Source organism: Amphiura filiformis, chromosome 9 (genome assembly GCF_039555335.1).
Source record: "Amphiura filiformis chromosome 9, Afil_fr2py, whole genome shotgun sequence".
In the NCBI taxonomy this organism is placed as follows: Eukaryota; Metazoa; Echinodermata; class Ophiuroidea; order Amphilepidida; family Amphiuridae; genus Amphiura; species Amphiura filiformis.
The window spans coordinates 27,071,552-27,087,619 of NC_092636.1; the positions used below are offsets into that span (position 1 = coordinate 27,071,552).

At 34.1% G+C, this 16,068-nt stretch overlaps 1 protein-coding gene across 1 annotated transcript; it reads left to right on the forward strand.

Annotated features, from left to right (window-relative positions):
- Nucleotides 1-1,205: 1,205 nt before the first annotated feature.
- On the forward strand, nucleotides 1,206-15,014 carry LOC140160300 (carbohydrate sulfotransferase 15-like). Its single transcript, XM_072183573.1, has 7 exons — nucleotides 1,206-1,519; nucleotides 7,979-8,207; nucleotides 10,000-10,086; nucleotides 10,697-10,856; nucleotides 12,357-12,498; nucleotides 13,932-14,079; nucleotides 14,583-15,014. Exons 1-7 carry the CDS (start codon nucleotides 1,310-1,312, stop codon nucleotides 14,795-14,797), a joined length of 1,191 nt encoding a protein of 396 aa, XP_072039674.1. The 5' UTR covers nucleotides 1,206-1,309; the 3' UTR covers nucleotides 14,798-15,014.
- Nucleotides 15,015-16,068: the final 1,054 nt, after the last annotated feature.

Consider the following 16,068-nt stretch of genomic DNA (forward strand, 5'->3'; position numbering starts at 1 on the left):
AGTGGTCACATTTTGCACTTTCATCGAATCTCGCATGAGAATGCGGCAGTTTTCGTTTTTCTACCTTACATTACATGAACATCGGGTAAATCCACGGCCCCTTGAGAAGTTTGAGCGAAATCCATTCATAACTTGATTTAAATCGGGGGAAAGAACTTAAAAAAAACCCACATTTTATCAGCTAAAACGGAGCCATTTGACCACTAGGTTTTTGTGAAATTAGTGCTTCCGTGTTGTTTCCATAAGATGCGCCGCGCATACAGATAAGCGTCGCGTATGCGTAGCGTATTTGTGCGTTAACAAATTGCGCGATACGCAACGCGATGCGTTGTTGCGCGCGTGTACCCTGGCTGGTACAACAAAGATTTTCTTTCCTTTTCAATTTCAAACACGAGTGGATTAGTGAAATAAGATCCTTAAAATATTGCAGTTGGAGTTTACAAATCTGGATTTTCAATCTTTGTATTTATAAAAAACATAACAAAGTACAAAAATATCAAAAAAACTCAATTTCGCGAAAGAAACAATGTCTATAGTACACAGCCGCGTTAATGTACCCTTTATATAACCCGACATTTAAACGTTTTCTGACAACCTTTTATAATCTTTTGCGAATGATGTCGAAAATGTTTTATGTTTGCTGGGTACATGGTCAGGGGCGTCGCTAAACCAATATAATTCGGGGGGTGTACAGTATGGTTTGCCGACGGAAATTTTTTGTAATTTGTTGACCCTCAAAATATATGGCTCTCAAAATTTGCCGACAATCACACATACCTTTGACTACATTTGCCGACAGTCACCTGGTTTTGCCGACAGCAGTCAAATTTTGCCGACAAAATTGTGTATTGGGGGGTGTCACGCCCCCCATACCCCCCTCTAGCGACGGCCCTGTACATGGTTCAATTTGCTTTTAACTTTCAGCACTAAATCATTTACCATGACAACCATAAAGCAGTTATAAACCTGTTCTTTTACCTATATTTTACAGATGTCATCACATGTACGACCATGTTACCGGTGTTTCTGGATAATTTTGTTCATCGCAGCGTTTCTACCTTTCCTTTTATTTTATTTAAAGTTCAGCATACCCACTACATTCTCTACTTCAAATAAATATAATCAGCGCCAGCGATTTCTTGATGAAAGAATTAAAGTCATACCTACCTCATTTGTAACAGAGATGGTGATTAGTCAGTTTAACACCACGGCAACCAATAACCACTCACAACAATTAAACTATAATCTTTACGATAAACACTACGATGAGTCATTGGATTATTACGATGGCCAAAGTTATAGAACTGAAATGGGCAAGCGTGCAATAAATCATACAGAAATATTGGATGTTAGGCTAAAGAAACCAAAAGTTAAACACGCACACAGAAAACGCGGGAAATTTAAACCGAGTCCCGGTATGGATGTATGGCAGTACGTGAATGATACGAAGATGATATATAACGGTACTCGATACTCCGATGCCGAGAAGGTTAAACTGATGAAGGAATATTACCCAGTGGTAAGTAAACACGACACAAAAAGAAACTCTTCAATTTCATAGCCCGTCATAAATCTAAACCTGCTCATGTTATGACAATTTGATTGACACGGTGCACCGCGGTGGTATGCAGCATCTTGTTAGCTCCAATTTGATACCGCATTTGCTACCAAATGCTCTAAATACACAATTGACCGGTACATGAAATATGGTGCATTTTCAAAAGTTGTCGATTACCTCAAGTGCCCGGTGTATTAAGAGGAACTATCTGTTATTTTTGAGAATAGTGTTGCCACGGTCAAAAATGGATTTTCTTTATACTTTCATATTTGATGGACCATGACCTCAAACTAACACACATGGGATAAATTTCGGAAAAATATCCCCGTTGCCATGGTAACAGGCAAATTTCAATTTTAGGCCTATTTTCACAATTTTTGCATTTTTCAGCAGTCAAATTGTCAAGTTTTGAAGCCAGTGTTACTAATATACACAATATATATATAATTTTTCTTTATATGGTATGAATAGGTCAAACCTTAGATGCCGCATTGAAAGTATAAAAATAATCACCAGATGTCAGGGTGGGTTATACCATTTATTTGAAATAGGGTGTTTTTCAATTTTTTCAAAGTATGAAAATATACCAACTTTGTATAGCTCATAAACCATATGGTAGTGTTCCGATTTCAACATCGACCACAGCATGTTGAGATGATACATTGGTCTTATGAAAAAGTTACATTTGAGCTTGGGGAAAACACATCTGTATATACAGTGTTGCCAGACATTTTCCTATTTTTCGAAATTCAACACAAATCTCACCTAAGTTAAGTGATGTGAAAATGAAACATCATCCTTTCAAGGAACATTTATTAGAAAGAGAGTTTTTATTCATATCAAATTTGATCTGTTATAATGGTCAGTGTTGTTCTAAACCACATGGGTGTTGCCATAATTGGGGTTTAATTGTGATTTTGTGGATATTTTCAACTTTTTACAAGTCATAAAAATACCAAAATGCATTTCTATAATTAAGAAAGAAACATCGACCTCGTCATGTTGAGATGATATATTGGCCTTATGAAAAGTTATTTTGATCGGGGGCGGGTAAGACATCAGTTTATACAGTGTTGCCAGATAAACCACATGGGTGTTGCCATAATTGGGGTTTAATTGTGAGGTGTGGATTTTTCAACTTTTTACAAGTCATAAAAATACCAAAATGCATTTCTATAATAAAGAAAGAAACATCGACCTCGTCATGTTGAGATGATACATTGGCCTTATGAAAAAGTTATTTTGATCTGGTGTGGAGGTAAGTTGCCAGATATTTCCCTATTTTTTCAAAATTCAACACAAGTCTCGCCCTAAGTTTTAGAAAGAAAGTTAATTTCATATTCAATTTGATCATCTGGGATGGTCAGTGTTATTCTAAGCCATATGGGTGTTGCCATAGCTGGCGTTTAATATAACAATTTAGATATTTCCAGCTTTTTTACAAGTCTTAAAAATAGTACACATCCTTAAAATTATTGTGGAATGAACGCAATATTAAGGTTAAAAATTAACCTAAGAACACTTAGTATGTGAATTTAAATTTTAAATTTGAGTTCGGAAAATATTTCCTTCCATACAGTATTGCCAGATATTATCAGATTATATTCAAAATTCAACGTATGTCTCACTTTAGGATTTATATTGTTTAAATCGCTGCCATGAATAAACCACATTGATGATGCCACTATAAATAGAGTTAATAGTGAAATGTGGATACATTTTCAATTTTAAAATGACATCTTATTAAAGTTATAGCTATAGTATTCCAATTTTTCACAAAAAACACCCAAAAAATTTGGCACTTTTATGGGCACTTTTGCCTTAATGCGCCCAATTTAGCGTATTGTCTCCACTGAAAACCCACCAATCGACATACCAAAATTGCTAAGGAACCCCCAAAACCGTGGCACATCCTCGTATACCTTTAACCATGGAGAACCCCCTCCGGAGTCCTCTTTTTCTACTTGAAACGCATATTTCCTCAGACAACTTTTATCAACATTTAGTGATTTTTTATTTTGCTTTAACCCTGCAAGTATCTGCAAAAGTGTTCATATACATCTCCTTCAGTCTTGAAAGCTTAATTTTAGTTAGCTGCTTCCTTTTTACAAGCTCATACAAATTCATGTCATCAATGAGCAGGGGATGCTTGAATGACAGAGAATTAGCAACAATATCACTGCAACATTTCAATGGTCATTTCTTCTTCAGCATGACTTTAAATATCATACTTTCGACTTTCCTGCGAGCTCCTCTCGGGAAAAGTAACTGGACATTAATTTGTCTGGCTGTGAAAAGGTTCTGTGCATTGTCTTTGACTATTCTCATATCTTTCGAGACATTTGCTGGAACTAGTTTGTTGCCCATTTCTTCCCCATATCTTTTTTGCAAGTATAGTTGGGATGTGTACTTTAATAATATGGGGTAGGCGTAATTTAAACATTATCTTACTCTTATATGCATCTTTTTGTAATGTAACAATCTTATGTTATTTTAATTTATTTTAGCCTAGCTAGTATGTGTATTGGTAAAAATATTATGGGTTTTATGTATATTTAAAGTATACATGTTTGATGTTTTCTGTGTTGTATTTTAAGGGGTTCGTCACCCACCTTTGCACAGTATTTTTGTCGGACCTGAGAGCACACCAGACATACCAAATTGCATTTTGAATACGAGGAATGTCCTTCTGATATAAAATAATTTTGATTTTTTTTAAAATTCGCGATACAATAACAATTTTAGGGTAAATTATGTATATTGAATTTGTTTAAATTTTTTGACATATTACAGTCCTCAAAGTTAACTTAATAAATCTAATGATGTGTACTTAAAGTGTATGTAGCTGGGATGAAAACCCGACCACTAATCAATTAATTAATGTTAATTAAAAAAGTTGACCTTTCATAGTGAAGATATAGATTTTTTCCCAACAGACCTACATTTTTAGGTGTTTTGATGAAAAAATCTATATCTTCAATACGAAAGGTCAAATTTTCATATGATGGACGGCTTTTCATTCCAGCTACATACACTTTAAGTACATATCACTAGATTTATACAATTTACTTTTGAGATCTGTTAAATTTCAAAAATATAAATTTTAATCATTTGCCATAAAATTTGTATTATATCGCAAATTTCAATATATGTCTGATGTGCTATAAAGTCCACAAAAATATGTGAAAACGTCACTATTTGAACCCTTAAGACCTATAAAATTTGAAAATGTCCATATCTCACTATTAAACCGTAATTATGGCAACACCCATGTGGTTTGAAACAACACTGACCATTTATACAACTGATCCAATTTTATATGAAAGTAAATTTCATTCTAATAAACTTTCCTTGTGAAGGTGAAGTTTCATTTTCGCATCATTTAACTTAAGGGATCTAAAATGAGCGTTTATTGCGTTTCGATAGTATTTTTTGTGGCACATGAGAGCACCTCAGACCTATCGAATTGTATTCTGAATACGAAGCATGTCTTTCTGATATCAAATAATAATTTTCATTTTTGAAAATCACAATATAATACAAATTTTATGACAAATTATAAAAATTTGATATTTTCGAATTTTTGATATATAACAGTCCTCGAAGTAAATTATATAAATCTAATGATATATTCTTAAAGTGTATGTAGCAGGAGGAAAAGCCGACGGTCAATTGAAAATGTTGACCTTTCATATTGAAGATATGGATTTTTTTCCCAAAAAGACCTATTTTTTTTGGTGTTTTGGGAAAAAAATCCATATCTTGAATACGAAAGGTCAAAATTTTCAATTGATCGTCGGCTTTTCAACCCACCTACATACACTTTAAGTATAAATCATCAGATTTATAAAGTTTACTTCAAGTACTGTTAAATATCAAAAATATCAATTTTAATGATTTGCCATAAAATGTGTATTAAATTGCGAATTTCAAAATATCAAAATTATTTGACATCAGAATGACATTCTTCGTATTCAGAATGCATTTCGATATGTCTGATGTGCTCTAATGTCCCAAAATAAATACTGTCCAAACGTTCATACCCCAGCCCTTAAGGTGAGACTTGTGTTAAATTTCGAAAAAAAGGAAAATATCTGGCAACACTGTATAAAGATATGTTTTTCCCAAGCTTAAGTGTAATTTTTTCATAAGACCAAATATGTATCATTTCACATGGTGAAGTTGATGTTCCACTTTCACATATTTTTTAAGGAATGCATGCCATGGTATTTTGGTATTTTTAAAACTTGTAAAAAGTTGAAAATAACCACATCTCACTATTTAACCCTAATTATGGCAACACCCATGTGGATCGGAACAACATGTCTGGAAAATGTCTGGCAACACTGTATAAACAGATGTTTTTCCCCAAGCTCAAATGTAAATTTTTCATAAGACCGATGTATCATCTCAACATGATGAGGTCGATGTTTCATTTTCACATCTTTATTTTAGGAATGCATGTCATTGTATTTTGGTATTTTTAAGACTGAAAATAGCTGAAAAAGCTGAAAAATGTCCATATCTTACACAATTAAACCCCGATTTGGGCAACACCCATGTGGTTTGGAGCAACACTGACCTAATAACTGATCAAATTTGATATGAAATTAACTTTCTTTCTAAAAAATGTTCCTTGAAAGGGTGAAGTTTCATTTTAACATCATTTAACTTAAGGTGAGACTTGTGCTGAATTTCGAAAAAATAGGAAAATGTCTGGCAACACTGTATAAACAGATGTTTTTTCCCCAAGCTCAAATGTAAATTTTTCATAAGATCAATGTATCATCTCAACATGCTGTGGTCGATGTTGAAATCGGAGCACTACCATATGGTTTATGAGCTATACAAAGTTGGTATATTTTCATACTTTGAAAAAATTGAAAAACACCCTTATTTCAAATAAATGGTATAACCCAACCTGACATCTGGTGATTATTTTTATACTTTCAATGCGGCATCTAAGGTTTGACCTATTCACACCTTATAAAGAAAACAGTATATATATATTGTGTATATTAGTAACACTGGCTTCAAAACTTGACAAATTGACTGCTGAAAAATGCAAAAATTGTGAAAATAGGCATAAAATGAAAATTTGGCTGTTACCATGGCAACGGAGATATTTTTCCCAAATTTATTTCATGTGTGTTTGTTTCAGGTCAAGGTCCATCAAATATGAAAGTTTAAAGGAAATCCATTTTTGACCGTGGCAAACATTTTTAAAAATTCTCCAAAATAACAGATAATGCCTCTTAAATTGTTAATTTAAAACGCGTGGATTGCTTGGGCATGGTAAATTAGGTATATATAGGGCATGATGCGATCGATATGACCTAGCGGTTGCTTCGGGCTGTGTATGTTATGGTCGCTTCTTTTTTAGTTTGCAACTTTTACAAATGCACCAAATTTCATGTAGGCCTACTTGTATAAATCTTTGTCAATTTAGAGGTTTTTATAGCAAATGTGTTATTAAATTAGACTAACAAGATCAAGATACTGCACACGACGGTATCAATCGAATCGTCACAACATGAGCCGGTTTAGATTTATGACGGGTCACATAAGTGAGGAATTTCTTTTTGGTGTCGGGTTTATTATGTTACGCTAACAAGATAGGCTTTCCTTATTTTGGTTCTCCACTGACAAGTAGTTTCTTGAATGTGGTCCCTCACGATAGGCCTACAGGGTGAGAGTGTTCATGAAAGATTGGTACCGGAGCTAATTTGGTTCCTTTGCCTACTTGCAAGGATAAATATCAAAATTGAAACTCACTAGTGGGTCTTTTCACTATAAAGCTATACCGCAATATCAACGTAGGCTTTCCTTATTTTGGTTATCCACAGAGAAATGGCTTATTATATTCACTATAAAGCAATTGTAAAATCAACGTAGGCTTTCCTTATTTTGGATGTCCACCGAGAAACTGTTTCTAAATATATATATGTTTTTCACCATAAACAATTGTACAATTAACGCAGGCTTTCCTTATTTTGGGTGTCCGACGGGAAACAAATTTCACTATAAAGCAGATAGACCAGATCGCGTCACATATATTCATAAAGCAATTGTAAAATCAACGTAAACTTTCCTTATTTTGGATGTCCAACGAGAAATAGTATTTTAAATATATATTTTCACTATAAAGCAACCGTAATATCAACGTAGACTTTCCTTGATGTCCATCAAGAAATAGTTTTTTAAATAAATATATTTCCACAATAAAGCAACTGTAACATCAATGTAGACTTTCCTTATTTTGGGTCTCCATCGAGAAATAGTTTTTAAATTATATCCCAAATTTTGTGCAGCATTTATGAATATAAAATCAGCAAAGTAATCATACATACATACAACATACAAACATACTAATCATCATAAGTAATCATTACAAATTTCACACATTATTTTCTTTTTCAGTTATTCAAGGAATTTACCAAGCCTCGTCTACCCAGCTACAAATCCCCATGTTTCTGTAAATCATACGCCAGTACCTCTTGTCTGAAGGCATGGGCGTGTCTACCGTATTTCTATCTCATCGGAGCGCCCAAGTCTGGGACGACAGACCTATGGGCTCAACTCCACAGGCATCCGGCTATATTGTACAACGAAAAGGAGCCACATTGGTGGAGCAGGCGCAATAAAGCAAGTAAGTACAATCGAATTTTAGAGCTGGGGTACCTTTCTTTGCCTCCCAGAATGTGTGTTTGTGTCGGGAGGGTGGACCATTCTTTCTTCTTATCTCTTTTTAAATGTGGTGTTTTGAAGATATTTTAATCATTTGAACAGTTTGTCATCTTCCTCTTTTCCGGGAAATTTCGAAGAAGTTCATTCATTGATCTCAGAGATGTTGTAGTTCAAGATAATGGCACGATATTAGTTCTTGACTTGTGTATACATGCATGCATCGAATGAAACGCATTATGTTTGACTGCTGTAATAGTTTATGTACCAGCGTATTTAATAATTTAGAGCAGTAATGGTTTATGTACCAGATTATTATTAACATCTACAGCAGTACTGCGTGTTTTATGTACCAGATTATTCAATGATCTAAAACAGCATTGGCGTATGAACCAGATTATTAGTCCATTATCAAAAGCAGTACTGGTGTGTGTTCCAGATTATTCAATAACCTGAAACAGTAATGGTATATGTCCCAATTCATGATCAAAAGCAGTAATGGTTTATGTACCAGTTTATTCAATAAGCTAAAGCAGTAATGGTTTATGTACCAGTTTATTCAATAAGCTAAAGCAGTAATGGTTTATGTACCAGTTTATTCAATAAGCTAAAGCAGTAATGGTTTATGTACCAGTTTATTCAATAAGCTAAAGCAGTAATGGTTTATGTACCAGTTTATTCAATAAGCTAAAGCAGTAATGGTTTATGTACCAGTTTATTCAATAAGCTAAAGCAGTAATGGTTTATGTACCAGTTTATTCAATAAGCTAAAGCAGTAATGGTTTATGTACCAGTTTATTCAATAAGCTAAAGCAGTAATGGTTTATGTACCAGTTTATTCAATAAGCTAAAGCAGTAATGGTTTATGTACCAGTTTATTCAATAAGCTAAAGCAGTAATGGTTTATGTACCAGATTATTCAATAAGGTAAAGCAGTAATGGTTTATGTACCACTGAGTTTATTCAATAAGCTAAAGCAGTAATGGTTTATGTACCAGTTTATTCAATAAGCTAAAGCAGTAATGGTTTATGTACCAGTTTATTCAATGAGCTAAAGCAGTAATGGTTTATGTACCAGTTTATTCAATGAGCTAAAGCAGTAATGGTTTATGTACCAGTTTATTCAATAAGCTAAAGCAGTAATGGATTATGTACCAGTTTATTCAATAAGCTAAAGCAGTAATGGTTTATGTACCAGTTTATTCAATAAGCTAAAGCAGTGATGGTTTATGTACCAGTTTATTCAATAATCTAAAGCAGAAATGGTTTATGTACCATATTATTCAACGATCTAAAGCAATAATGGTTTATATACCCGATTATTCAATCATCTTAAGCAGTAAAGGTTATGTACCAGATTATTTTTTATAATCTAAAGCAATACTGCATCCTTCATATACCAGTTTATTGAATAATCTAAAGCAGCTTAAAGCAAAACTGGTTTATGTACCAGATTATTCAACGATCTAAAACAGTAATGGTTTATGTACCAGATTATTCAACGATCTAAAACAGTAATGGTTTATGTACCAGATCATTCTATAATCTAAAGCAGTAATGTTTTTATGCACCAGATTATCTTTATAATCCAAAGCAGTGTTGTATGCTTTATGTATCAGATTATTCAATAATCTAAAGCAGAACTGGTTTATGTACCAGATTATTCAATGATCTAAAGTAGCACTGATTTATGTACCGGATTATTCAATAGACGAAACAATGTAAATGACATAACACTTTAATTCTTCACTTTGCAGTTGATAATATGTTTGGTTACTTTGAATATCAGCGAATTGTCGTCGACAAGAATCCAAATGCGAAACAAGGAAGTAATCTAATAACAGGTAAGCATACAGATTTCTGACAAAAATGAGCAGTTTTTGATAAAAGCGCCAAATATGATTTTCCATGTCAATGTTTTTTCGTCCACCATTACAAGCCACCTTAAATTTCCAAATCTTTGAAAAATGCATGCATATTTATGTTCTAAAGACGCAAAAATAGTTACAAAATGCTGGCATGATAATAGTAATAAACGTCGGGAAAGATTTATGTCCATTTAAAGCCGAAATTACAAGGTAAAGTGAAAGAAACTAAATGGTTATTTTGAGGGTTTAACGTGGTGTTCTATGCGTGACTACTGAATTATGATATATTATATCAAAATTGTTATCTTGACCACACAATTATATACAACGAATTTTGCCGATTCCATTTAAGATAAAGATGGGATATGCCAAAATAAATCAGGTTTAAAAAATCATTATAAAAGTTGTACATTATGACTTTAACAATTAATTTTTAATATTGCTAATTTTGCTATTTAAGTTTTTAATTTTAAAGTGAAGTTTCAATTGATGAAATGCGAATTAGTAGACTTAACAAATCCTGTTTGTTTTATGCCGTCAATCATTGTATGTTGGGTCGAGTATTTAGTATATTCTTTCGTTTTAGGTGATGGTTCGGCTTCTACGTTATGGGACAATTTATTAATCATGAAGAGAGCCATATCGTCAACAGGACAATTATCTTTACCATTCACATGGGCTGAAGTGATACACTCGGTACAACCAGAAGCTAAAATTATCGCCGTACTCAGAAATCCTATCAACAGGTAACACAAATTAATTTGAATTTCAAAGCAATAGTGGGCTATTCCATTTCAAATCCACACTACCCCTATGTGGAAGATTTTGGAAATATCTTCCACAGGGGGAGTAGGGCCCTATGAATTTCAAATGGAATTAGCACATTACTGAAGTAACTCTATTTGAAATTCACCCTCCCTTTGTAGCCTTGTTCAAGGCCTTCTAAGATTTCCTCCCATCCCTCATGACCATTTTCGGGCTTCGAGTTTACGAACCGCCAAAATGAAGCCCTACGGGCTCGCAGGCTCAATCCGAGTTCGACTTACGCATGATTATAATCAGCCGCAGTCTGTGGCCCTCATATCATGGACTTGGCGAGCCCAAAAGTAGTGATAGGATTCAAGTGGTGGTCATGAGGGAGGAAATTGAGAAGGCCTTGAACAAGGCTACTCCCTTTGTGGAAGATTCAGGTTGAATCTTTCTCAGAGGGTGTATGGAAATCAAATAGAGCTGCCTAATGTGCTAATTCCATTTGAAATTCATACTCCCCCTGTGGAAGATATTTCCAAAATCGTCCACAGGGGGAGTATGGATTTGAAATCGAATAGCCCATTGTAACAACTATAAATATGGATTTTTTTTTTATCTTTCAATATTTATTGATTTTTATTCAAACTGGATTTTTATTTTTGTTCACAAAATGTTAGTCTTCGCTTTCAGATATGATCAGATATATGCCCTTTTAATTTGAAATGAAAAAGAAAATCGCTATCTCATTCCAGCGCCTAATATCGTCACGTCAATGCGCGTATCTGTCCGTCGATCGCTACTAGGTCGATCGGCGTATGTATTATGACATTACGTGTAAATAAGACATAACATAAAGACACACAATTAAAGACACGTGATTCTCGCAAACAAGAGATTTCAGCCATCAAGTTTGGCTAATATTTTTGTTCGTATTACATGTGTTCTGTCGTTCAATTCAAATTTCAGATTTTGTCGCAAAAAAAAAAAGAATTTCTACACATTTATTGTTGATCCGGTAACTATTTGTTTTGATAAGATATACTGTTCATTTTGATAAGGTATATAATCACTTTGAACCGACAATCGTATTAAAATGAATTTCAAACTATATTTTGGTCATTTTTGACAAGAACCAATTCATTTTTAACAAGAACGTATTAATTTTTTTTAATGACAAGGCAATACTATCAAATTTTATGAGTTTTTTTTAATCATTTTGATATATCCGATTTAATTTTGATGAGAAATCTGTTCATTTTGAAGAGAAATCTGTTATATCCCTATCCGAATAGTGTCCGTTGTCAAATTTGACATGTTTCTATTCAAAAATGAGTAGATTGTTTTAAGAGTGTAGGCCTGCAGCACATGCAGGCCTTGATTGTTGATGTTGCAAGGTAAACATGGTACCGTAAATTGTATTTGTTAGTTAATTCTTGAACCAAAATCGACTACTGATTTCCTCCACATAATAACTATTTTGTTCTCCTTTATTTTAGAGTGATGTCCGACTACTACGCCTTCTACCAGCATCCATCTCCTGAATATTTTCACATGCTTCTGCTGGATGCTTTGCAAACATTCAAAAATTGTCTGAAAAGATGTGATTTGAGATTTTGCGCTAATCTTCCTTATCAACCGGTATGTTGATTACAAGAAATAATGATGATGATAATAATAATATATACTTCAGGCATGTAATAACATATCGAGGGGTCATTGACACAAAGACGTAACTCCGTTTTGGCCATTCTGAGAAAAATGAATTAAAAAAAGAAAGATAATGGTTCACATACATAGCAGTTACGTCTATGTTTCTATGTTCATTGTTTTCAATGGTGCTAAATTTTCGCAAAAAAATGGAGTTACGTCTTTGTGTCACTGACCCCTCGATATATGTAATATGTAATAATGGCGATATCTTACGGTCGTCCTCGTCGTACCCATCCGCTACGTTAATTACAAGAAATATTGTTATCTGTGGCGTCGGTTTCATCATCATCTCCATCCTCCTCCTCATCATCACCGCCACCGCCTTTATCATCATCCCAATATCATCGCCATCGTCACCATCATGTAAATCATCTTTAGGGAGGAAATCAAAACTCGACCGCCGGCTGATGGGCGGTTCCGTCCGGTTGGAGCCGATTTCTATTGTTTAAACAATGGAACGCGGTTCAACCGCCGGTCAACCGGCGGTCGAGTTTTGATTTCATTCAATAAATACCTATTATTGGGTAATTGGTGATAGTATGTATATGTCTATTCTATGGTCCGCTGTTGATATGAGCAAGATCTCGGAGAATGGACTATTCTATTTGAAATCCAGATTTCCCCTGAAGAAGATTTAGCTAAAGTCTTCTAGAAAATGTATTGTGGGTTTCAAATAGATTAATAGACAATTGGGTAATTTCCATTTGAAATACTCACTCCAGTTTGGAAGGCATAGGCAAAGCCACATATACAGGAGGAGTATGGGTTTCAAAAATAATAATTAACACAAGCCAATTCCATTTGAAAATCACATTCCCTCTGTGGATAACTTTTATTAAGGGACCGTTCACAAACACTTTTTAGGGGGGCCTGATGCAACCCTCCTAAGGGGGGCCTGGGAAAATTGAGTTTATATGCTTTTCTTTGGGGTTGACCGATAAGTTTCATGTCAAAAAAGTCGCCTGAAATTTTTGAGGTCTGTAAAGGGGGAGCCCGAAAAATTTTCGCGATAAATTTTTTTTGCATCAGGCCCCCCTTACAAGTGTTTGTGAACGGTCCCTAAATCTTCCACAGGGATATGGCTGATTTCATAATAACGACGAATTTGAAGACAGCGTAGGGATGAAATCAAAACTCGACCGCCTATTGACCGGCGGTTACAGGCGGCGGAACCGCATTTCATTGTTTAGAACAATAGAAACTGGCTCCAACAGGACGGAACCGCCCGGAATCGGCGGTCGACCGCCAGTCGAGGTTTGGTTTCATCCCATACAAAAATCTTGACGTTTCCAGTCGTCACTGGCATCCCGATTTTGACAATTAGTGCTCACGTTTCAATCATTATTTTTGTTCTTTTACAGAGAATTCAAATAGGCTTGTATGTTGTACACTTACAAGAATGGTTTGATGTGTTTCCAAGAGATCAAGTGTTTCTATTACGTACTGAAGATTGGCATCTACATCGGCAAATGAGAACACTACCAAGACTATTTGAATTTCTTGATATAGGTACGTACGGATTTAAAAAATAAAAACAATTGCAACGAGTTGATTTTATCAACATGAGATGAAATAACTAATTTTTTTTTCATTTTTTTAAATTTTGACCAACTTTGAAAAAAAAAAAATTATATAAAAAAGCCCGATTTTCGCCCATATTTCAAATATTTTTGAAGTTGATCAAAATTTAAAAAAAAAACAAAAAAAAATAAATAAAAAAAAACCGGGTACGGTTTTATACTTTTATCAGTTATAAATTTAATAATAAAAAAAGAATTTTTGACTCAAGAATTTTTGTTACGTTTCCCGAAAAAAAAAATCGAATAAAAATAACCCCTTTTTTATTGTCTCCAAAACTGAGCATTTTTGCCCAAATTTGACCTCACATATGGATTTGTCAAGTCTTTGCCATTCTAAATACTTTAGACCAACAATTTAGCAGTTATGAGGCCCAAAAGTCATAATTCCAATCCAGGGTTAAGACCAACCGTAACTCATTTTTTTCCATACAGATCCAATCACCGATGATGATCTTCCTCCTTTGTCGAAGAGAGCCACAGATGGTATAAATATAAAAGCAGTAACTCAGAAACAGGGTGAAATCTACGGACATATATGGACTAAATCAAAGGAACTTCTTCAAAACTTTTACAGACCATATAATCAACAACTTGCTGCCCTGCTGAAGGATCCGAGATTTCTATGGATAGATACGCCTACCCGTTAGGTCGAATTATTATTCATGCTTTCACTGAAGCACCTGAATATATAACTTTTGATTTACCTTCACAGTGGTCAATACTTAACATGGATTCCTGAAATATTATCATTAACAGCTTTAATATTCTTAGTGCAATGTTAAACTTTTCAAAAAACGAAGAAAGACATGATTAAGACATGCAGTGATGAGCTTGCAGCTTTTAATTTTTGATACTTTAAGGGGTAATTACTACACCCTCGATAATGTGTGCCTATTTTTGCATTTTTCTCAAAAACTAATAACACAGTGGTAAAAAGTATAGGGCAAGGCATCCAATTACTACACTGGAATTTCAGTGACCCAAGACAAGCGGTTCTTTATTTATGATAAGGAATAAAGTACCGCTTGGATGTACCTCATTTCCGATCATATATACTGAACCGTGTGTCTTGAGTCACTGAAATTTCAGTGTAGTAATTGGATTCCTTGCCCCAATAATATACATAACTTAAGTTATCAGTGTGTTATTATTTTTGAGAAAAATGCAAAAATAGTCACAAATTTACCACAGGGGTGTAGTGCCCCCTTAAAATAATGTTTAATGCTTCAAGTTTAAAGTTTTAAAACGTTTGCATTAATTATTCATGACAATGTTTAATTTGAAGCAACATTTTGTCCGAGAAAACTTTCGATTGGAAGCTAATTCCCAGCTTTAGTTCTTAATGTTGGGCAATATGTAATATTTCCGTTTCAGCCAAGAATGACAAATTATTATTTATATGTGTTCGAAATAAGCAAACGATGGACCGTGCACTTGCCCGATGGACAAACAGATATTTTACCTCCAAAATTGTGATTAATAAAGAAATAAAAAATAAATAAATAAATAAAACTGAACATACATTTTGAACTTGTCATTAACCATTTCACCAAGTTACATGTAACCGATGGTGCCATCAAAATAGCTAATTTGGAAGCTATAGCACTGGTTTTCCAGAGCAAAAGACTTGAAACAAATTAACTTTTTACACTCAGAGATATCACACTTTTGGGGGGAATGGTGAAATATACAAGAAGAATCTGTGCTAAGGATCTACTAGGATATGTGCTACAATGACCTATTATAGGGCCATGCGTTTTGAGTTGGGCCAGTAAATAGGTGGAGATGTTACATGCGCGCGGCATTTTAGGGTTCATCTTTTTAATTTTCTCAGTTAATATGCAGCTTATGTAGTTAAATTTGGTGTCAAATTAAAGCTTGTGATGAGACCAATTAAGTAAACCTTACAAAAGTTGTA